The 22,427-nt window shown below is 44.5% G+C and overlaps 2 protein-coding genes across 2 annotated transcripts; one reads left to right on the top strand and one right to left on the bottom strand.

Annotated features, from left to right (window-relative positions):
• Positions 1-6,159: 6,159 nt before the first annotated feature.
• On the top strand, positions 6,160-9,003 carry ATF4 (activating transcription factor 4). The gene is made up of 3 exons (XM_056845935.1): positions 6,160-6,289; positions 7,508-7,822; positions 8,066-9,003. The coding sequence occupies exons 2-3, from the start codon at positions 7,606-7,608 to the stop codon at positions 8,911-8,913; spliced, it is 1,065 nt and encodes a 354-aa protein (XP_056701913.1). The 5' UTR covers positions 6,160-6,289; positions 7,508-7,605; the 3' UTR covers positions 8,914-9,003.
• Positions 9,004-15,870: 6,867 nt separating this feature from the next.
• On the bottom strand, positions 15,871-20,554 carry RPS19BP1 (ribosomal protein S19 binding protein 1). The gene is made up of 4 exons (XM_056845936.1): positions 20,503-20,554; positions 19,948-20,088; positions 18,099-18,196; positions 15,871-16,066 (listed from the first exon to the last, which is right to left on the bottom strand). The coding sequence occupies exons 1-4, from the start codon at positions 20,552-20,554 to the stop codon at positions 15,923-15,925; spliced, it is 435 nt and encodes a 144-aa protein (XP_056701914.1). The 3' UTR covers positions 15,871-15,922.
• Positions 20,555-22,427: the final 1,873 nt, after the last annotated feature.

Here is a 22,427-nt window from a genome sequence, read left to right as displayed (position 1 = left end):
TTTACAAATGTGTATACGTGCAGGATGTATGTACATTCTTATATATTTTGATTTCACTCTTCCTCTTTGGTTTTAAGAAACATCTTTAAAATATAGCTTTGTTCTACTTAGAAGTTCTTAATTGATTTCCTGTATGTCAAAGCTTGCTTTATACTCCTATTTTGTAAGTTCTTTCTTTTTACCAGATCAGGATTTATATCACAATGTACCTGTCTATATTCCCTCCTTTTAATTCCTTCTGTTTCTTGTTTATTCTTTAGATTATAAGCTATTTTGGACATAATAAACGTTAGGAAACCTTTTTTTGGCAAGTTTCCATCGTGCCGGCTTCACCGTCACACAACTCTACAGTCAAGGACTCTTCTGTGATTCTGGTTGCCTTTAACAACAATGCTCTGAAAAAGTCAGTGTAGCTAAAATTGTTATGATCTTTTAACCTGTGCCTGGAGATAAGCAAAAAATCCTTTATGTCTGTCTTCCTCCTGGTATGACTTGTACCATCTTCTGCCTTCAAAGTTTGCACACCATATGGCAAGGTAGGCAAATTATTAGAAAATCATTAGCCATCACTTCCTGCCTGATCTGCTATTACAATTAATTTAATTCTATCTTCCTTTTCTTTGTGTGTGTATGTGTATTAAATGAATTTTAAAACAATTTATATTTCTCTTCTTTTAATAATCAATATGCATTTATAACCTTGGGCTAGAAATAATGGGGCATGGTGGATACGATTACTATTTGGTTTTCTGCAGCTCTTTATAAGGTAAATAAGACTCATCCTTGTTAAATCATCTGGAGCAAAGTAAAAATACTAAAATACTTTCAGAATAAGTCTTTGAAAAGGCTTATTATGTAAGCAATTTGTGTGCTAGTAGAATAGTTGTTTTGAAGGGTGCCACATTAGTTTCTTATTACTGTATAGACTTACAAGCAGCTTACCTGGAATTCTGAAACTGAAATATTTAGTCTTCATTTTGGAATTTGTAAAAAACAATAACACCATTATCTATAAGGGCTATAAAGTAATTGGACTTGTAAAAGCTAGTTCCCACCGATTAAACTTTAGCTTTCTGAATTTCTAAAGTGCCCATTCTTAAGCCTGTTCAAATTATCTTTGATTACTTTAACAGTAATGATTCCCCCAACTGTAATAGGTTCTTCTTAAGGAAGCGTGAGTCTTAAATTCATAAAGGGATCTTTGTTCAGAAATTACTGAAGGTGAAATAAGAGCACTAGCAAAATGGCTGTGAATTTCTGCATAATATGACAACTCGATTGAAGGGATTTGAAACAGAGATCCTTCTGGTGAGATTCTAAAAATATGTCTGCTAATATTCTAAAGCCCTGACCTGGATGGCCCAGGCTAGCCTGATCTCGTCAGATCTCAGAAGCTAAGCAGGGTCAGCCCTGGTTAGTATTTGGATGGGAGACCACCAAGGAATACCAGGGTTGCTGTGCAGAGGAAGGCACCGGCAAACCACCTCTGTTAGTCTCTTGCCTTGAAAACCCCATAAGGGGTCGCCATAAGTCGGCTGCGACTTGAAGGCACTTTACACACACACACACACACACACACACACAATATTCTAAAAATAAAGTATTGGTTATTTCAACAAGACAATAATGTGATTTAGAATAGGTCTATATGTTACCTTAGGATTCAAAATTTTATCTTGTGGAGGCATCTAGACATCTAGAGGGCAAGTTTCTAGTACAGTGTACTGTTCGGAATGGAATAAACACATTGCTTGTTAGTATGACATGGCCAAGGCTTGTCAGCAGAATCATCGGTATCATCAAACCTTCCTTGCCTTCTTGCAGTTTCCTCTCACTGCCTCTGTTGATAGCTAACCTGTTCAAATGTCACAGGCAAATTGACATAGTTAGGCTTCCCTGCCCATTGGCTACTATTGGCTTACCTACTCTGATGTTATAAGGACAGCCTTGACCAGAGGCAGTTTAATGCTTAGGTAGCTTTTCCAGTTTATACACAGCTGAAACTGAACCCCTCTCCTGCATCATTATTCCATGGTTTACAAATAGGGTTGCCAGCTCTGGGTTGGGAAATAACTGGAGATTTTGGGGGTGGAGTCTGGAATAGGTGGGATTTGGGGAGGGGAGGGACTTCAGTAGGGTATAATGCCATAGAGTCCACCTTCCAAAGTGGCCATTTTCTCCAGGGGAACTGATCTTGGTCATCTGGAGATCAATTGTAATAGCAGGAGATCTCTCAGTACCTGGAGGTTGGCAACCCTATCTACAAATGACAGATCATATTAGTCTTGGAAACATAAAATGAAAGAGACACAGCCTACTTATGTATTTGACAGTGGAATGAGAAAATGGTTATTTCTGGTGTAGCAAAAAAAAAAATTGGCTGAAAGTCCACATTGTCAATCTTTGGCTTGAATTTTGTTTCTTGTCATGAAACTCCTGGGAAGCTTTAGGCAAAACACTCTCCTCTTCAATCCCTCATCTGCGACATGGAGATAATATTGATCAACATTTTTTGTGTGTATTGGTCGCAGCCAATATATGGCGACCCCTTATGGGGTTTTCATGGCAAGAGACTAACAGAGGTGGTTTGCCAGTGCCTTCCTCTGCACAGCAACCCTGGTATTCCTTGGTGGTCTCCCATCCAAAAACTAACTAGGGCTGACCCTGCTTAGCTTCTGAGATCTGACGAGATCAGGCTAGCCTGGGCCATCCAGGTCAGGGTATCAACATTTTAGGGCTGTTGTAAAGACAACACTTGAAACTCGTATTCGAGTTATTGTCTCTAGTGGCTAGCATTGAGCATGGCCAGGTGTGTGAGCTTTTGGGCACAAACTGAAAGGCAAGAGCCAAGGTGCTCCTGGCCCCTAACCTGTGGCTCCCAGCCTTTGACCTTGAGTGAACTGGCCCATTCAGATGCAGGCCTAGCCCTGGAGTTGTACAGGATATTCTTTTTGTTGCTGGTTGCTTGTTTGTCTATTTATTATATTATGGCTTTTTTGGTAAGCTGTTTTGGGTCACGAGTGGGGTGGGAGTTGGGATATAAATAATTAAACTGGGCTATTGTAAATATGAATTAATTGGATAAGTGTTGGATAACATTCAATAGCTACCCCCCACCCCCATAATGCTGAATATAATATTTTATGCTGTATGATGACGGTACTCAAACAGGAAGTTGGATTAATTAATGTTGGTGTGGAAATAAGGAATTTGTCTGGAATTTTTTTATTAGCACAGAGGTCATAGCTCCCCCACAATTCATATTACTCATCTCACTTTTATTTTCCATAGTTCCATAATGAGTTCTTTCACAGTTTTATCATCATTTGTAGGAGGAGGGGTAAGGTATCTATTTAATGAATTTATTTAGCTATAATTGCAGAATTTTATCTATTAAAATGTTTTACTGAGCCTTTCCTACACATCAAACAGATGCTCAATGCAGCTTACAAATGCAGATGTGAACTGTAATGTATGTGAGTAGCTAGGATTGTAGCAAGGGAAAACCTAGGAGCTTAAGTCCCGGGCGAAGGCTCCTAAACCCTGCTCGCGCTATTGGCCAAGCCAATGCATCCCATTGGCCCTAAGCCGGGTCATGCCATTGGTGACCCGGGGGTTGTTTTCCCCTATCACGGATCAGGGGGGAGCGGCCACCAGGGGCCAGGGGAGCATTTAAGCAGGGCCTGGTTGTACAGTTCTCAGGTCTGTACTTCACTACAATAAAGCGTTGTTGTAACTCTGTCTTGTCCTCGTGTGTCTTCCCCATGCGGACTTAACATGAACCACACTTTACAAACATATTAAATTATCAAGGCAGAAAAAAAGACAATATTATATTCACACTGAGAAGGAAAGAGCCATTACAATGTGTGTGTATGGGGAGCGAAATTATGTGAGGTCTCTTTTACCAGCTAATCACAACACTGCAATCATGTCCACCCACTTGCCCAACCAGTAAAACATGAAGCTGCCTTCTATTATAAAGTGAAAGCATATATTTTTGGAGTAAATGTACTCTTTGGCTGCAATCCTAAGGGGAGGGCAAAGCTCTATAGGAGCCGGCATGACACTGTGCTGGCACCCGTGCCACTTTACCGTGCCACAAAATGGCACCGACGCCGGTGTAGGGGCAAACAAGCCTGCACCAGGGAGCCACGGCAAAGAAATTCCAGAACGATGTTCCCAGGGTTGGAGCTGGTGTTAGTCAGCTTCCAGACCCCTTTCTGGACTGCATTTTTGTTGTTAAAAATGCACAGGTAAATGAGCAAGGTATTGCCAGTTAGAACCTGTGTGTTCTTCAGCTAATATCTTCTGTTCCTGATCAGTTGTACATTCTCTTACCTAGTTAAGCCTGTGAAATTGCACAGATGCTGACAATCTTACAGCCTGCCAGGGCAGGTGGACAATGAAGTGTATAACTTTGCCTAGCAAAGTCTGATTTTTTAGTCATTTTTATGTGAACAAATAAGGGTGAGATTACAAGTATCTTCAGGCTAAATCTGTCCAGGTGGCAATAGGAGGAGTTTCTGCCAGATGGGCACAGGATCCAAAATGTTGTTTCATAATCGCTTGAGCTCCTGAGAACTGCATTTCTAAACAATTACAGTAACAGGGTGACCTGTGCCAGTTGATAACTATCTGGCATGACCTTTTTAAGCAAACAGCATAATTACAACTGTCTCAGTAAAAAAAAACAGATGTCGATGTGTCCATGAAATTACTTTCCTCCCCCACCCCCTTTCCTAGTCTTTCTATATCCTGTCGAAGATATATCTCATTTAGCGGGAACTGGAAAGATTCTGAAATTCTTAGAAACAACTGAGACAAATGGACAACTTTCAAGAGGACAATTCCAAAGTGTTTTAGGTTATGAGAGGGTACATTTTCAGATACCAAAGTAGCTACATTACTTTAGCTTCCGTTATTAATACAAAAATGAATTTAGAAGGCAGGTGTGTGTACATCGGTTAAATAAATTGTACCCCAAAAGAGCCAGTGGGGTGCAGTGATTAGTATTGGACTAGGGGGCCTAGGATACTCAGATTCAAAGTCTCACTGTATGTGGAAAAGTGGATCTAATAAGTCATGGAAAACAATAGGGCGAGACAGCTCTGGCTGACACCTTTTTGGAACAGTTTAAGTTTGTGGATAGTCTTCAGAGGCAGCTCCACATAAAGCACATTACAGTAATCCAACCCGGATGTGATGAGGGCATGGAGCACTGTGGCCAAATTGTCCCAAAATACTTTCCAGCTCTCAAAACTCTGCATGGGGGCTTATTGTTGAGTTTGGAGAATTTGGACGGGGGAAATGCGCATCTAGAGAGGGGCAAATCCATAGCAAACCCCCCCCCATGCATAAATGGCCAGTGGCGTAGTTGGGCCGCCCTGCGGACAAGGAAGTCGTGGGGCAGAGATGGGGCTGGGGCGCGGCTAAGAGGCAGAGCTCTCTCTTCCCTCCCCACCCCCAAGGGAAGGAGGGCAGACCCAACCAGAGTCAACCTCCGCGCCTTCTGGCGGATTAATTTTTTATACTCGTGGTTGGCATAGAAACGGGCCACCTCGCTCCCTCTACCAACCCTCCACAACCTACGGAATATACCGACGTCTTTCCGTCTTTAAGCCAATGGCAGCGCGCATTGCACGTGAACACGGCCGTGTCAGCCAATCAAACTTTTCATATCCACGTGCTACCCCGAGTTGAGGAATCCACCCCAGCGGCTGGTTTCCAAACCCCCCCCCCCACGGTTTGAAGAAAACCAATAGGAAACCAACCGCCAGTTTCTGCGTCACGTTGCCTGACCTTAATTGAGGCGAGGCGCGGGGCGATCAGTAAACATAGTTCCTGTGATCCCTCCGCCGCCTTTTGACTTGGGCTAAATAACTGCGGGTTCGAAGGGCTTGTAAAATAAAATGGATTTCTGGCGTCTTGGAGAGGGTCTTGATGGCGGAGTCGGTCTTTTGCATGAGCCCGTTTAAAATTCCAGCCGCCGTTGGCGGAAGGTTCTGGGTGAAACCTCGACCGTTTGAAAGGCGTGGCCTGCCGGATCTCTTTGGAGTATAAGAGAGAAAAACGCGGGCGCCGCGTTCTCATTGTCTGACTGTAAAAGCACGCGGTGGCGCCGTAGGGTCACGTTAAAGGCGCGGCTCCGACCAGCTAGGAGCAGCTTCGGGTCCCGCCGCCGCCATGGCTGTGCAGGGGTGGTAGTGCGCGCGGCGGCATCGGCCATTGCAGAGGCGCAGCATCAGCGGCCGCGGCCTCGGCACCTCCCGGCGTCTGCCACCATGGCGTGAGTATTGGGCGAGGGGACCCGGGGATACGTGGGCTAGAGGCTGGGTCGCTTTGTTCCCGGGGCGGGGAGAGAGGATTTCAAACAAATGAGGGATATAAGAGCATTGTCGTATGTGCTCTGGGTCTCTCCACTTTGAAAGGTGGTGGAGGGGGGGCCGGGAGCTTTTCCACCTTGGGAATGGATCACCACCCTTCTCAAGGGGAAGATCCGGTGGGAGATTAAGGGGGAAGAGGGCGTGGGGGGTGACGCAGTACACGGGAGACTGGCACGGGGGTGGGGGTGCGAGAGGCTGCCTTTGTTGAAAGTCGGCGAGGTTTAATGAGCGCCTGGGCTCCCATAGGCCATTAAGGAGCCCTCAATGCCTATAAGAATTCCCTTGGTAGGCTGCCTTCCTGGCACAGGTGGAGTAAAAATGGCATTTGGGACATGGTGGTTTGCATTCCCCCACGCAGCTGCCTGGCAAGCAGAAATCTAACAAGTAAAGGTTTACTCTGCGTGGAGGAAATGCATTTCCTAGATCCCTGTTTGCAAATTGCAAGGAGACGCTGCCTGCCAGGGTGGAAAACGTGGCTGCAAAACGGATAACTGGTTAACTAGTGATCTCTGGAGGGATGGGGTTTTTTGTCTCATGCCTGAGTTTGTAAGGCGGCTGCTCCCTGTAAAGGTTTGTGGAAAGAATGCCCATTCCTCCATCGCGGGTTGTGAATTCAAGCTGTTTGGCGCCTCTTAATGTTTCTTCTGGGGAGGACGGCGGCCAGACCCGCGGGATGCCAAGGCAAGTCTTCAGTAACCTTGGTGAAAACGTGGCAGGATACAAAATGGCGTATAGGGTGGGGACAGGAACAGCAGGCAGATCGTGAAATGGCTGCAGCTGCCGTTGACGCTAGTGAACGCATGAATCGGACCAAACAGGGCGGTGGGTGGAGCTGCAACTGGCTTTGGCCATATATGGCTGTAAGGAACTCGAGTAGGCTGCCGTCAAGGATATTCTTGACAAATCCTAGTTGGCGCTGTTGTGCATTAGGGCTTGCTGTCGTTCAAAGGAATTGCTAACTTGAAGATACAGTAATAGTTCAAAAAAGCGGAAGTGCAGCAGTATCACGTTGTTCAATAAAATGTGAGATACAAAATAATGGTTGTCCTTTTCCACAGTAGGAATGTCTCATTTAAATCTAGTGGCCATCTTTTTAATGGTAAACTTTTCCTATCTTTCAGGTTTCTCAAGGCACCACACAGCAGCTTTGCTGTAATCGAGAAAGAGACCATCTACGTGTTTTTACTTTTTGACCACAGAGTACTAAAGCTTAGCAAAAATGAGCCTCTCAGACACAGAGATGATGTTGGGGGACTTTCTGTCCCCCTTCAACCAGCCGTGTTTGGTGGCTGAAGAAGGTCTGGGACTCCTAGATGACTACCTGGAGGTGGCCAAGAACCTCGGTTCGCGTGGGTTCTCCAGCGACAAGGCTAAAGTGGGCTCCTCCGATTGGCTGGCTGTGGATAGTTTGAACGATGCCACAGACAACAGCCAGGGTAAGACATAGATGTAATCACAAATCATGAGTTGTGGTAATGCTGGGTGGTAGTTCCATACAAATAAAACTTAAGAGTGGAAACCTTTAGAGGTGATATTGCTAGCAACATAAGCTCAATCTTTGTATTAAGCATTTACAAGGACGGGAAAGGTAATTAAGAACCAAAATCAGTGTCCTTGATTTTTGATAAAACATTCAGAAAACTGAATTTTTATTAGCAATTATTTTTCTTCCTTGACAGAGGATGCCTTTTCTGGCATGGATTGGATGGGGGAGAAGATGGATCTGAAGGAGTTTGACTTTGATGCGCTATTAAGTATTGATGACCTTGAAGCCACCGTCTTCCCAGATGAGCTCACAGCCATGTTGGAAGACCCGCGTGAACCATTTGACCCTTCCATCCCAGAAATTCCCAACAAAGAAACTCCACTGAAAGCAGAACCAGTTATACAATCCCCTATGTCCCCCCCTGGGGCAGATCAGGTGGCCCCACTAATCCCTTTCTTGCAATTTCCACTTTCCCCAAAGCCACTGATTTCCACTGCAGACCATTCTTTTAGTTTAGAACTAGGCAGTGAAGTGGATGTTCTTGAAGGAGACAGAAAAACTGAAGCCCATATTGTTGTAGTGGTAATTCCCAAGTGTGTGAAGGAGGAGGAAGTCCACTCTGACAATGATAGTGGAATAGGCATGAGCCCACCTTACTTAGGGACACCCCAGCAAAGTCCTGAAACTTCCATTAGTTCCCTCAGTGATGGCCAGTCAGTTATAGCTGTGCATGACAGTTCTGTGCGCCCCAAGCCTTACGATCTCCCTGAAGAAAAGATAGTGTCACCAAAGCTGAAGGGGGAAAAACGAGTAGATAAGAAACTGAAGAAGATGGAGCAAAATAAAACAGCAGCTACACGCTATCGGCAGAAAAAAAGGGCAGAGCAGGAAGCCTTATCAGGAGAGTGTGGAGAACTAGAGCAGAAGAATGAGGCTCTGAGGGAGAAAGCAGATTCCTTGAGCAAAGAAATTCAGTATTTGAAAGATCTGATTGAAGAGGTCCGCAAGGCCAAGAGTAAAAAAGTTAAAGTCCCAGAATAGGTAGTCAAAAGAATAGATGTTACATGCATGTATATAAGAGCTTGGTACAAACAGCTGTGTGTTACTGCCTAATAAATTATTTTTTAGTACGTCATTTGTGGTTGGAGTGAATAGTTGCTTAGAGCACGCACGTACACATTTAACTAGTTTGGTTCCCTGAAACTAATGAAATCAAAACAATGGAACAAAGTAAATGTTTATGGGAATGGAGCTACTTGAAAATTGACTGGCTTTTTCATTTGAAAGACTGATTAACATGCAACATTTAGAGGCCGGAGTTGAAGTTACAAGGCTACTTCACCATAGCAGTCTAGTAACTATTGTCTTTAAGTTTTCGTGTTTAGCCTACAACTGACAATTCTGAGACTAATTATCTGCTTGCAGCACTAATTGTAGTTTTCCTGTAATTGTGCAGCTGAAGGAAATAGCCACTTGTTTGCGCATTAACTAACAAAAGTACTGAGGGGAAGTTATGAGTAGTGTAGTACTAGTTTGGGTTGCATGTGTAGGCTGATTTGTTTCGGCCTTGCTACTTCTGCAGGTGTCTCATATGAAAGACATTTAATGTCCAGTAATTTAGAGCATGTGGCCCTGGAAACTATATTAGGCTATGCTTTCGTGAAAATATTCCACAAGACTCAGTAGTGAGTTAGTGCTGTTTCATTGGGTTATTCAAAATGTCCTGATGTAGTTTTTGCCAATGAAAAAGTTTGTGAGGCAAAACTGGTTACACTTTGAGTTTACCTTAAGATGGGAGTGTAGTCTGATGTTGTAATCTTACTGTATTTTCAATAGGCTGAAACGTTCAAGTGCCCTCAAATGAAGCCAAGGGCCAAAATAAGAACAATGGTTGCATTCCTAATATGTACAAGAGTGTCATCTTGAAATGGGAGGGTGAACATATTAATTTTGCCTCAAACAGCCCCTGCTCAGTAAGCATTGTTGCTGCAAACTACTTAGCTCCATTACCCTAGATATTGGCTAGGCCTGACCAGGGTGGGGGTGGGGCAATCTATAGACTGGTAAAGCAGGCAAAGCACTCCCTCCGTAGGTATCAAAATTAAATTATCCCACTACTGCCATAAATAAGGCCAATAGGCATGAACATGGTTTCTATGATCAATTTTGTCCTAGCATATTACCATATATGCTGCACCAAGGGTGATAGAATTTCAAATAATTCTTGGCAGGAAGCCCAATAAGATGAGCGAGCCCTGGTCAGCTGGCACAGTGTTTGAAAACCAACTCTTCCTTGGCATCAGACTAAAGCAGCATGTTTTATAGATAAAATTGATGAGTTGTAACCAGATTCCACAGTCTGCTGGACAACAAGTTTACACAGTTGAACTGAGTCCTGAATATACACAAAATCTTATTGGTTTGCCCTTCTAAAATTACTGCACTTTGTGTAACAGTACAGACAGTTTCTACTTTTTGACTTAAAATATTAGGCTCTATTGGGTGGTTTATACTTTGGGAGTCTGTCCTGATGGAATACACAGTTATGCAGGAAAAAGTATTACCCCCAACTATTGCCCCTCTAAATCCCAAACTGAGTTGCTGTCACCTAGCTTCTACACCATTGGTTGCTAGGATATAATAGCTGAACCATATGAACTCTTAAGTGGCACACACAGTACAGTCATCCTAGTTACTTGAGACTGAACTGGCTTCTGTTATTTCATCCAGTGGTTCTTAAACCTTAGCAAGCCAAAGGACACCTCTGCACACACACATTTTGATTAATTTTTTTTGCATAACCTAAAGCCTTCCCCAATCCACTGGTCCTATTATGTAAGTCTTGTTCATATTGTTGAGAATGTACAACAATATAAGGCAATGAAAACATTGCTATCGACAGCAAAAAAATAAAGGCCTACCCTAGAAATAAATGATATCTTTTATTTGCTGGTCTTGGACTGTATTAAACTTAATGTGATTAAATACTATTATGGTTTCCCTTCTAGGTACTTGGAACTTGCTTGTTTCCTAGTACCTCATGGAAGGTGCCTTTGTGCTTCAGAATCAAGATGTTTGATTCTTCAGCTTCGTTATTATTTATCCATTCAGTCCTTCTTATCCCATCCTACCTCCAAGGAGCTTGTGTGGTGTAGATCTCCCGGCCTTCCATTTTAGCTTCACAACAACCTTTTGAGGTAGCCTAGGCTCAGAAAGTGGTCAAAGGTTACCAGAAATCTTCATAGGAGAGAAGAATCTGAATGTGGGTCTCCCTGTTCTTACACTAAACGCTCCACTAGTTGTTAATCCGGGTCCCACGGGTTACTTCTGAATGCCAAAAAGAGTTCAGTCTGATTAGCCACAACACTGGGATCGACCCTGTTCCCTGCCTACCTATGATGGACAAAAAGACTCTTGTAAGTGGAAACAGTTTAACGGGCTGTTACTGCACTTGTATTCCCACCGATGTATTAAGAGTTTGAAAACGTTATAAAAAATACTGTTCGCACTTTGGCCCCTTTAGCTGTGAAGACGTCTTCCAACCATTTATAAGCCGTGGTATCCAAAAACCCTTTTAAAGCGATGTTTTTAATAACATTTTCAAACTCTTAATACATCGCTGGGAATACAAAGTGTGGTAACCCCCTAGGTCCGTGTTGGCGAACCTATGGCACGCGTGCCACTTCCGGCACGCGTAGCCCTTTCTGCCGGCACGCGCGGTTCCTCCAAGCCGCTGGCCTTTCCGGCTCTGCCCCGCCCAGGATGGGGGAGGCTGTAGCCCAGGGGTGGGGAACCTCCGACATCATTGGCGGTGGCCCCTGGACTCTCCCACAGAAGCTGCCGCCATTGCCGCCGCTGGAGCGTGCACGGCCAGCCAGGCGAATGGGAGAGCGGGGAACAGAAGCCGAGCACCCACACTCGGCATGGCCGGCGGCTTCTCCGGCGCCCTCTGGGCCTGTGCGGGCGGAGGGGCGTGGCTGGTCGGTGGGTGCGAAGGAGGCGCCCTCTGCCCCACCCTGCTCGCCTCTCACAAGCCTGTCGCAGTGCCCCACCGAGTGGCAAATCCAAGGCAAAACCTCCCATGCATAAATGGCCTCTTTCTTTTTCTGTCTCCCTCTGTCCTTTTCTTTCTCTCCCTTGCTCCATTTCTTTCTCCCTTTCTCCTTTTCTTTTTCTCTCCCTCCCTTCCCTTTCCCCCTCCCTTCCCTTCTTTCCTTCCTTCTTCTTTCCCTCCAGCGGCTTCTCTGGCGCCCTCTGGGTCTGTGCGGGTGGAGGGGTGTGCAGTCCTATTTCACCTTTGAAATGCCCACAAGCCATCCTCCAAACACCTTTCCATTTGTCTTGATATGTAGAGAGAAAACACTAAGGAACTAGTTGCCAATCTCCAGGTACTAGCTGGAGATCTGCTATTACAGGTGATCTCCAACCAATAGAGATCAGTTCCCCTGGAAAAAATTGCCACTTTGGCAATTGGACTCTATGGCACTGAAGTCCTTCCCCAAACCCCGCCCTCCTCAGGCGCCACCCCAAAAACCTCCCACTCATGGCGAAGAGGAACTTGGCAACCCTAGCCTCTCCCTCTGGGCCCCCTCTGGGGGTGGTATTCAGGTTAAATTGCCGCATTGGCACTCGGCGATAAATAAGTGGGTTTTCGGTTGCAGTTTGGGCACTCGGTCTCTAAAAGGTTCGCTATCACTGCCCTAGGTAATCTCAGGAACCTGGAGATGCAGTGAAGATAAAGCAACTGTCTGTTTAATGAGAGGACAGGTGACATGTAGGAATATGTATTTTTCGGATCCAGATGAAGCTGAAAAAATAGGAACTCCTGATTATTCAGGTTCCAAATACCAGTTGGGTAACCCTAAAAAAATGGGTCGCCATAAGACGGCTGCGACTTGACGGTACTTTACACACACACACACACACACACACACATTGATTCTGATACTACAAGTGAAAACCTGCAAGGATTTGCGGGAGACATCTCATTACCCTCCCCCATTATTTCCTTTCTCTTCCCTGAAAGCCCCCATAACTTCTGCTTCCTTCTCTGCTTGTCACCCAACAGAGAACCTACATTTATCTGCCCCTTTGTCTTCAGCTTTCCATCTCCCCCCCCCCCCGCCCCAGCAGCCTCTACCTGGGACACCCATGGCCCAGTTGTGTGGTGCTGGCCACTGGGCCAGGTCCACTTTCATGGTAGGGAACCCTTATGACTTGTGTGGGGACACCTCACTTTCCCCTATATCCCCCTCCCTGTACTATTTAATCTTTCCCTCCTGGTAACCCCCATATCCTCTCCCCTTGCCCTACTTCATTGTCTCCTCAGTCATGCAACCAACCTACTTTTTTATCAGCCTTCTATCTTCAGCTGTATTTCATATTTAATCACTTCATTTATACCGCATCTTTCTCCACAGCGGGGACCAAAGCAACCTACATTATTCTCCTCTACTCGTTGTTATCCTCCCAACAATCCTGGGAGGTAATTTAGGCTGAAAAGTCTGGACCAAAATCACCCAGTGAGCTGCCACACCCTGATAGGGGTTTGAGCCTGGGTCTCCCAGACCCTCCTCTGAAGCTACACTATACTGGCTTTCACAGCAAGTCTGCTGTTGAAGAGTAGCAAGCAGCCAGGCCTAGGTGAGTCAAGCAGGCTGGGTTTTACAGTCACCCAGTGGTTGTTCCCAGGCAGGCCTGGCCCCAATGAGTCCTCCCTCAAAGACCAAAGTAGCCCTGGGAAGGAACCTTTCCCCTCCACCTGCCTTTTACTCAGATTGGTGGGGTGAGGGGAAATCAAGGGGAGGGGTGGCAAATGGCTGCTACCACCCCCTCTCTGCCCCCTTGCTCCCCCAGATCTGGCCCTGTTGGCAACCCTTGCCCAGCCTGCCCTGAGTGAGTCCTCCCTCCAAAAACCAAAATAGGGCTGGAAAGGGCTCTGAAGCCTGGAATCTGTGGTAGCCTAGCAGCAGCCACTACAGGAATCAGTTGCTTAAAGCTACAGACACCCCTTTATCAGTTTTTTTAAAACCATTTTTTTTTTTAGATTTCAGATTTTTCTGCAAACCTGGGCCCCATTTCAGGTTTGTAGAAAGATCCATCCTGCCTGTTCACAGCTGGTCACTGGATTTAAAAATCCAAAGATTTAGCCAACTTACCTATTAGTATATACAAGTGGGGACCCACAAGAGGCTTGTGGGAGTAGCTATCCCATTCCCCCACCCCCGACTCCTCTCAGTGTCTCACTCTTTCTCCTTCCTGCTAATAATGTAATTTAAAGAATTAAAATATAGGAACAGGGTACCTAACAAAAGCATTTATGAAAAGCAAATACTGTAACAGGCTTAGCTTTAACTTTATTGCATTTTAAATAGCAGTATCTGCTGCTGTTGATGGTGGTGGATCAGAAACATTTTGAAGCATCTTGTGCGTGTCTGCTGGTTTTTGAGACACTTGCCTTTGCCCGAGGATAATGCGGAGCTGCATGACCTCCTGAGCAGAATAAGACTGCTGCTCAGCAAACTTCAACAAAGTTTGCAGACACTGTGCAGCTACAGCCCAAGATATTTTGGTCTTGTCATAGTGAAGGCCATAGTTGTTTTTTTCTGGACTATTTAATTTGCCCTAATTTTCTTAGAATAGGAAACCATTTCTATAATTTCAGATGGACTGATGGACAACACCTTTGAATGCTCTTGGCTGCTTGAACTCTGGAGACCACCTGCAACTTGATTTTGTGTTTACCATCAGCATTTGCACGTCACAGTGATATGGTCTTTGTTCCTTTTGAATACAAATGTATGAACTTCACCTGCAATTGCAAGGGTTGATGTAGGCAAAAAATGCCCCCAAAGTCCTGTTTTCATCAGCATTATAGATGTACTCGGGGGTTATGCCATGCTCTGCAATCAACTGATTAAAAATACAAAATATTTTCTTGAAGTCTCATTATTGGCAGACTGTCTCTTCAGAATCTTCAAGCCATGCTTGCTGATTGCCTTCAGCTGGCTAGACTGCTGCCTCGCCTGTCCCACTGTGTTCCACGGTGTCCTGAAGGATGCTGGGTCTGCAGCCACCCGCACTGCAAGCCACGGTGTCCGCAAAAGGTGCAGCTCGTTGCTTTCCTTAGCCGGGACCTTCAGCACCAAGCAAGGGAGCAGAGTAGCAGCAGTGAGTGGTAGGCATTCCTCTGGTATCTTGTCTGGGGAACTGTGCTTGCAGCTCATCTTGGGCTGGCTTTGCTGTAGCCCAGCTGGTCCTGCTGTGCTCTGCCAGGTTTGCAGCTGCTGTTACTGCAAGCAGCTGCTTGCTGCTTACCCTTGCCAAGAGCTTCACTGCCGAGCAACAGAGCAGATTGGCAGCGATGAGCAGCAGGTCTTCCTCCCTCCACCTCCATATGTATTGCGAGCCAGAACAGATGCCAGTTAACTGAACTGTCTGGATAAGAAAATCCCAGGTAACACAGTTTTTAGGGTAGAAGGTATTTTGGAGGGAGAGTGCAGTACAACATACAAAAAAAAAACAACCATCACACATATGGAGTTATAGTATTCCAATTTCTACAACTTGCTGGTGTTTGGTGTATTTTTAAAAAGATGGCAGGTAGATATGAGCAAATGTCAATCCCCAAATTAATCCTGTTTGAGTACCATAAAATCTTTAGCTTGTGTTTACCTCTTTTCTCTACAGGAATGAGAAGCAATCCTAAGCAGAGTTACTCCAGTCTAACCCCACTGATTTCAATGAAACCGGAGTAACTCTGCACAGAATAGTATTGTAAATCACTGTAGGCCTGTAAGCAGTGAAAAAAGTGATTTCATTTGGTTAAAGCCAGGAATTCTCCCACAAAGAGGAACTATTGTAACATACACAAATGTATTTTCTTGGTGAACAGATTTGGGGTCTTTAGCACAAGAACAGACTATGATACCTGAACACAGGACCAAGCAAGTCACAGGGAGAGATGCTGAGAGGAAATGTGGCTCCAAACTACTTAAGGAAACCAAGAACTGCTGTCTTTGACTATTTCTCTCCAGTGATGAGAGACAAGTCAGTTTGGGCTGACTGCTCCAGCAAAGTATTCCTTCTCGAACTTCTGGAAATCTTCCTCAGTGAAGACTGTACCCTCAGGCTTCTTCTTTGCTTCCTCCTCTGGGTGGTCTCTAGCTTTCCTTCCTCTATTTTGGGCCAGAACCTTCAGACAATACAAAGGGAAATGAGTTGTATTCTTTGCTAATGCTGCACAAACAGTTGTGGCTGTTAAGCCTCAAATCAAACTTGTTCCAGACCAAAGACACATTTGATCACAAAATGCTGACTGAAGCAGGACCCTCTGTACTCACTGCTTAATAAACCAGCTGAGGAAGTCAGCTGTTGTGTTCAGAGGAAGGAATGGAATCCAGTCCAGATAGATTGTAAATTATGTTGTCACCCACATGATCTAGAAACCTAGCCACAGCTGGACTTTCAAAAGGGCTTTCTGGCTACAATGAAAAATGGAAGGGATTTCTGATAAGTGTGCTCTGAAATGTGTGCACAGAATGGTTGGCCATGAAGGACCAAGTGGCAGTTGAGAGAGCCAGTTAGAAAAATAAACACAAGAAAAGGAAGGGCTCTATACATTCTGTGCAAATGTATAAACCTGCAATCTCCTTTGCCCCAGCATTTTCCTGCTTCGTTCAATGGTCCTGAAAACTCCTTTTCAATCTTGTTACTTCTTTTTAGTGCTGACATCTGCTAGGGCTGCCTTTTCCAACTGGCCATAGCTTATCTCCACCCTTTAACTGTGACACACTCCTCACCTGATCCTGCAAAGATCTTCCGTTGTTTCCATGAAGAGAGCCCCCTCAATTGCATGGCAGATTTTACCAGCCCCTGGGATTCAGTGCTCCTCGTCATGACCAGAATATTCTACAACATTTCTACTTAGTTTTATATAATTGGATTGTAAAGTTTGTTTCTGGGTTACAATTTTTTGGGCACAGAGTATATTCAAGCCCTGTGCTGGTAATTTCTGTTCTTATCTATCAAAATACACTTGAATGGATTTCAAGTTCTCATAGGTGTTTCGGAAACAGGGATTCTATATTGTATCTGAGTCTTATAACATTTCAGTCCGTGAGCAAGGGACCAACATAGTGGCATAACAGGAAAGAAAAGTGTGACACTTTTAAGAGAAACTTGCATCAAAAGGTCAGATTTACATTCCAGTACCAGTACATCTTCAGGGATTTGTGAGAGTTTTTATTTAGATGCCAGCTCCAAACAAGCATTAAGCTTAAATACTTTGGTCTAAATATACTGGTTGCTCAAAATTTGAAGTGTTTTTAGTACGAATAGCAGAATAGTATAAGGAAGGGGATACAGCAGAAAATGAGGTGTCCCATGCAAGTCCCCCACTATATTGTCGGTCCCTACAACTAACTCCAGTTAGCATTCTAGTGGCAGCATTTTGTAATAATTGTGGCTCCTGAAACTCTTTAAGGGCAGCACCATGTAGATGGCATTGCAGTAGTCTAATCAAGATGCGAACAGTGAAATAAATTATACTACGCTGCGAAAAGAAGGCCACTCTCAATAAACAGGGAAATATTCCCAAACGTCTTGTGCTTTTTTTCTCAGTTTGTATATTGTAACTATAGACATAAAACTTGGCTAATTTTTTAAACACGTAAGGCATTTTTTCCATGTGAGTTTTTGCAAGAGGGGGACAAAATGAAGACAATCCTACTGGCTTTCTACAACAGGCTCACAGCAGCTGAGGCTCATCCAGGCTAACTTTCCCTCTCTTTTTTCTGCTGGCATTTTATCTGGGTACAGCCAAGCAGACTTCTGGCAGATGTGGGTAAGGAAGAAGATACTTCTGGCTTTGGTGCACCAAGCTAGCAGCCCCTAAGATCCATCCTAGTTCACTTTTCCTGCAGGTGTTTAACCTGGGTGCAAGCCCACAATCTGCGATATACAGCTTGATGGACCAATCCAGGCCAGTTTTTTATTTTGTTCATATATTGGGTGTTGTAATTTGTAACCTCTTCTATTTTGTAAGCAGCTTTGGCTCCTCCAAGGAGAAAAGTGGCCTAAAATGCTTAAATAAAAACTCAGCTGGGGTGAACAAGGGTCTTGAAGGCAGGGAGGCGGTTGTGGCTGAGTGCAACATGACAAGGAAGGAAAAAGAAACTAGAAAGGAAGGTTATAGCCTACTAAGTAGCGTAGAGTAGAAGGCTCACCTTCTGAGTGATAGCACTGTCTGTAACAAATGGATTACTGAGCATGTACTGCAGGTTTTCATGAAAATGGTCAACAGCCTGGTGTTTCTGATACTCCTCTGGGAACAAGAAAGAAAATAATTGTAAGCAAGTTTGCAGAGGGGATAAAAGACACAGTCAGGTAGGTTTAGGAACATTCTGCCTAGCTGGAATGCAATATTACTTGCTGCAAAGGCTGACTCCCCCCTCCCTTTGCATCAGAGAAAAAAATATATTGTTACACAGCACATGCTATAACAAAGGTGCACATTCAAAACGGTTACATGGGCCAGAATCGAGTTTGATTGGAAATAAGTGGGTCGAACTGCACCAGTACATGACATTATTAGTCCCTGCCCCATGAGTTACAGGGTAAGAAATGTTGGAGACTTGGCAACACTAAAATAGGATTGTTTTTTAGCAACACAGTACAATAATATACCCATGAATCATTAGGGGAACGGGGTCAGAAAGAGGTAGACACCAAGCACTCCTCAAGCTTCATATGCATCAGCTGTACCCAAGGAGTAAACTGGGCTTTCAACACAAGATGGGTGTCAAGGATCTTAGCTCCATTCCCCCTCCACCCACACCTAGAAGAGGAGCAGAACATTCATGCACAGAATCTTTGCACAGCTGTTGCTCTTTCCAGTGCCATGAAAGCTAGTCCTGTCCTTTATTTAAGCCTTTGGATAACCCAGTTCCTGAACATCCATGGGAACAGAATTCCTCTTTCTCAGAGCTGTTGCTGTTGTGTGCTTTCTCTTTCGGTAGGTTGTCCCCCCTCCTTAAGAACATAAAAAAGGTCATGCTGGATTAGACCAACGTCCATCAGGTCTAGCAGGTAGTTCACACAGTGGCCAATCAGGTGTCTGTAGGAAGCTGCAAGACAACTGCAGCAGCATTATCCTGCCTGTGTTCCAAAGCACCTCATATAATAGGCATGCTCCTCTGATCCTGGAGAGAATTATTTACTTACTTGGGGGTGCCGGGAGGATGAGGCAGGTCTGGCCTGGGAGAGTGGAGCAGATACATGGTGCAGGCCAGGAAGGGTGACTGAGAGATATACAGCATGGGGGTGGACACTTGCTGCCCATCTCTCATGGCACCACTCCATCAGTTGCCATTTTGCTTTTCCCCTTCCTGCCGTTGGGGCCCTCATCAGCTGCCTCTCAGCCCTCTTTGAATAAAGCCATGGATCCTCCCTCCCTCCAAGCTCCTGGACCTCTACCAGAGACCAAAGTTTAGCCATGTGAATAATTTTAGTTTTTTTAGACAGCTGAAGAACTGAGGAAGAAGCCTTCAGAAACCCTTTAATATACTAAGATGGTGCTTAGGAGGGCTAGGAATTGATGGCAGCAGACAGCTATGCAATACTGTCATGTCTATGTAGACATGTAGCTCAGGTCATTAAGTGTCGTATGCAATCAAAATATAAAGCAGAAACCATACATATATATGAAACTCAGAGCTTTAAACCAACCCCAGCATCCCAAAAGGTACTTTGTAATTGAGGAACCCAGCATATCCAATCATCCCTACAAAGAAAGCTACAGCCTCTTAGAGACCATTCGTTAAGAATGGCTTGAACTTGAAGAAGTACTCTATGATACCAGTTCATTCATTTGCATTATGGACTGAAGTTGTCAAGTTTCACATCAAAAGCAAGAAAACGGTTGTTCTGCTTATTAAATATACGTGCACTAGGAAAACGATGTGAATTCAGTAAAAACAAAGAACTGATACGGATGCTAAGAAAATAAGAGTATATTCCCAGAGAGAGCTTCCCCCACCCTGATTCCACTAGCTCCTTTGGGCTGGAGGCTCTTACCTAATACAGATTTAGTAACTTTGCCTTTGACTGTAGCTTTATCTCTTTTGCGGCTTGAGACAATCTTTTTTTTCTTCCTCATCAGCAGCTGCTTCTTGGGCCGGGTAGCGGTCGCTGTTCCTTTGGGCCGGGAGGCGGACGCTAGCTTAACAAAAAGGGGAAAGGCAATAAAACAAAAAAAAAACAACCTTGCTAAGGCTGGAGTCCTCTGCATACGTAGGAATTAACTCCACTGATGATAATTCACAGTGGGCAGCCGTGCTAGTCCATCTGCAGTAGTAGAAAAGGGCAAGAGTCCAGTAGCACCTTAAAGACCAACAAGAATATTTTCTGGTAGGGTATGAGCTTTCGTAAGCCACAGCTCCCTTCTTCAGATACCTGAAGGTATCAGATACCCTACCAGAAAATATTCTTGTTAGTCTTGCCCTTTTCTTCTATAACTCCATAGAGTAATACAGTGGGACTTCTGCATAAGCAGGCCAATGATTCCTACCGTAATTAAGCTAAACGCAAAGCGAGCGGAGAAATTTCTTACTCCAACTCTCCATTTATTACCTGCCGATGCATCCAGCAACTCCAAACCCTTCCTCAGCAAAGAAGCCGACATTTTTCCTCCCTTCGCCCACGTGAGCCACAGTTCTTCCTGGTTCAACTCTATGGTGTTTTCTATGGTTAGCGCTACTTCCGTGTTTGGGGTGGCCGCTCCTCCGGTATGCCCTCGCTTTTCCGTGCTGGATTTTGCCCCACTTCCGGCACGCCCCTTCCGTCCCCGCTCAGATTTTGTTGCCCTGGTTCAGAAGGGGGAGGCGGGTGTTTCTGTTGCGGTCTATTATTTGAATGGGAAGGAGTCGACAGCCGACCTTGACGATTGATTTCTGCTTGTAGAGTCAGCAGTGCAGTTCATTGCTTTATGTTTTCTTTATAAGTTTATCTCCCGTGCAGTTTAAGAGAATTCTACGTGTCTAACAAGAAAAACCAAAATTCACAGTGGGTTGCCGTGTTACTCTGTCTGCAGTAGTAGAAAAGGGCAAGAGTCCAGTAGCACCTTAAAGACTAACACAAATATGTTCTGGCAGGGTAGGAGCTTTCTGGTATCTGAAGAAGTGAGCTGTGGCTCACGAAAGCTCATACTCTGCCAGAAAATACGTTTGTTAGACCTAACTATGTTTTTTTCTTAGTAGAAAAGAGCAAGAGTCCAGTAGCACCTTAAAGACTAAGAAAAATATTTTCTGGCAGGGTATGAGCTTTCGTGAGCCACAGCTCACTTCTTCAGATACCAGAAAGCTCCTACCCTGCCAGAAAATATTTTTCTTAGTCTTTAAAGTGCTATTGGACTCTTGCTCTTTTCTACTAAGAAAAAACATAGTTAGGTTAAGTCTATCTTAAAATGAAAAACATCTACAGTCAAGCATTAATTATAGTACTTAAATGTCCTAACATACACACAAATTCTACATAAGTTTCCTAATTATTTTTTTGGTGGGGGGGGGGGTTGCCTGTTAATGAAAATAAGGTGAGGTGGGAGAATGACAGGACATAGGAGATGGTTAAAAGTGCTTTCAAATGTGTGAGGCACGTTATGCCTAGGAAATTGATCCTGAAACCCCTGAAGGCCCTTATTCACCAATCTTTATAATGAGGTGCTGATACATGTTAAAAAGCCCCGAAAGGAGTTTTGGGTCTCCAGGATTGGCTCTGGTTAGTATTTGGATGGGCAACCTCCAAGGAACACCAGAGTCATGATGCGAGGCAATGGCAAATCACCTCCAGATGTCTCTTGCCTTGACAGCATCCCCCCCCAAAAAAAAACAACAACAACAACCAGCTAAAGGGACAGCATCCAACCTTGCTGCTAGTCCAAAACTTTATTTTAAACCAAACTGCTATCCCACTGATTTTATCAAACATCTCTGACTGATTCTTGTAGGTTATCTGGGCTGTGTGACCGTGGTCTTGGTATTTTCTTTCCTGACATTTCGCCAGCAGCTGTGGCACACACTTGACACTGAGAGACACTGTCCTTCAGTGTTACTCCTCTGAAGATGCCTGCCACAGCTGCTGGCAAAACGTCAGGAAAGAAAATACCAAGACCACGGTCACACAGCCCGGATAACCTACAAGAACCAATGAACTCTGACCGTGAAAGCCTTCGACAATATCTCTGACTGATGTAAATAAATAAATAAATAAATTTATTTGCGCCTAGTATGCCAGATAAAACAGGTAAAACAGAAACTGATCATACAACGTATATGTTTACAACCAAGGCCAACAAAAATTTGGAATCAGTTTTACATTTCCACAGATCAAGGGAGTACATTGAGTAGATGTACCTTCATTGTTCCTGCACAGTATTTTGTGACCTGGGTGGTAATTGGTGAGTTATCTCCCAGCAAAAACCTTTTGGTCCATTCACTCTCATCACCAGCACCCGTTTCCCTAATCAAAGGGTCAATAATATTGGAGCGGGCTGACTTATA

This window comes from Euleptes europaea, chromosome 3 (assembly GCF_029931775.1).
Source record: "Euleptes europaea isolate rEulEur1 chromosome 3, rEulEur1.hap1, whole genome shotgun sequence".
In the NCBI taxonomy this organism is placed as follows: domain Eukaryota; kingdom Metazoa; phylum Chordata; class Lepidosauria; order Squamata; family Sphaerodactylidae; genus Euleptes; species Euleptes europaea.
Note: the sequence above shows the minus strand (reverse complement) of the source record. Positions and strands in the feature narration are given on the sequence as shown.

What these genes read in the sequence shown, in the direction of transcription:
- ATF4 (XM_056845935.1), top strand. Translation starts at nt 7,606, where the DNA reads ATGAGCCTCTCAGACACAGAGATGATGTTGGGGGACTTTCTGTCCCCC. An exon ending in TGCCACAGACAACAGCCAGG is followed by an intron (nt 7,823 to 8,065) that starts GTAAGACATAGA and finishes CTTCCTTGACAG; the next exon opens with AGGATGCCTTTTCTGGCATG.
- RPS19BP1 (XM_056845936.1), bottom strand. Translation starts at nt 20,554, where the DNA reads ATGTCGGCTTCTTTGCTGAGGAAGGGTTTGGAGTTGCTGGATGCATCG. An exon ending in GTTGCTGGATGCATCGGCAG is followed by an intron (nt 20,089 to 20,502) that starts GTAATAAATGGA and finishes TTGTTAAGCTAG; the next exon opens with CGTCCGCCTCCCGGCCCAAA. An exon ending in ACAGTGCTATCACTCAGAAG is followed by an intron (nt 16,067 to 18,098) that starts GTGAGCCTTCTA and finishes TATTGTCTGAAG; the next exon opens with GTTCTGGCCCAAAATAGAGG.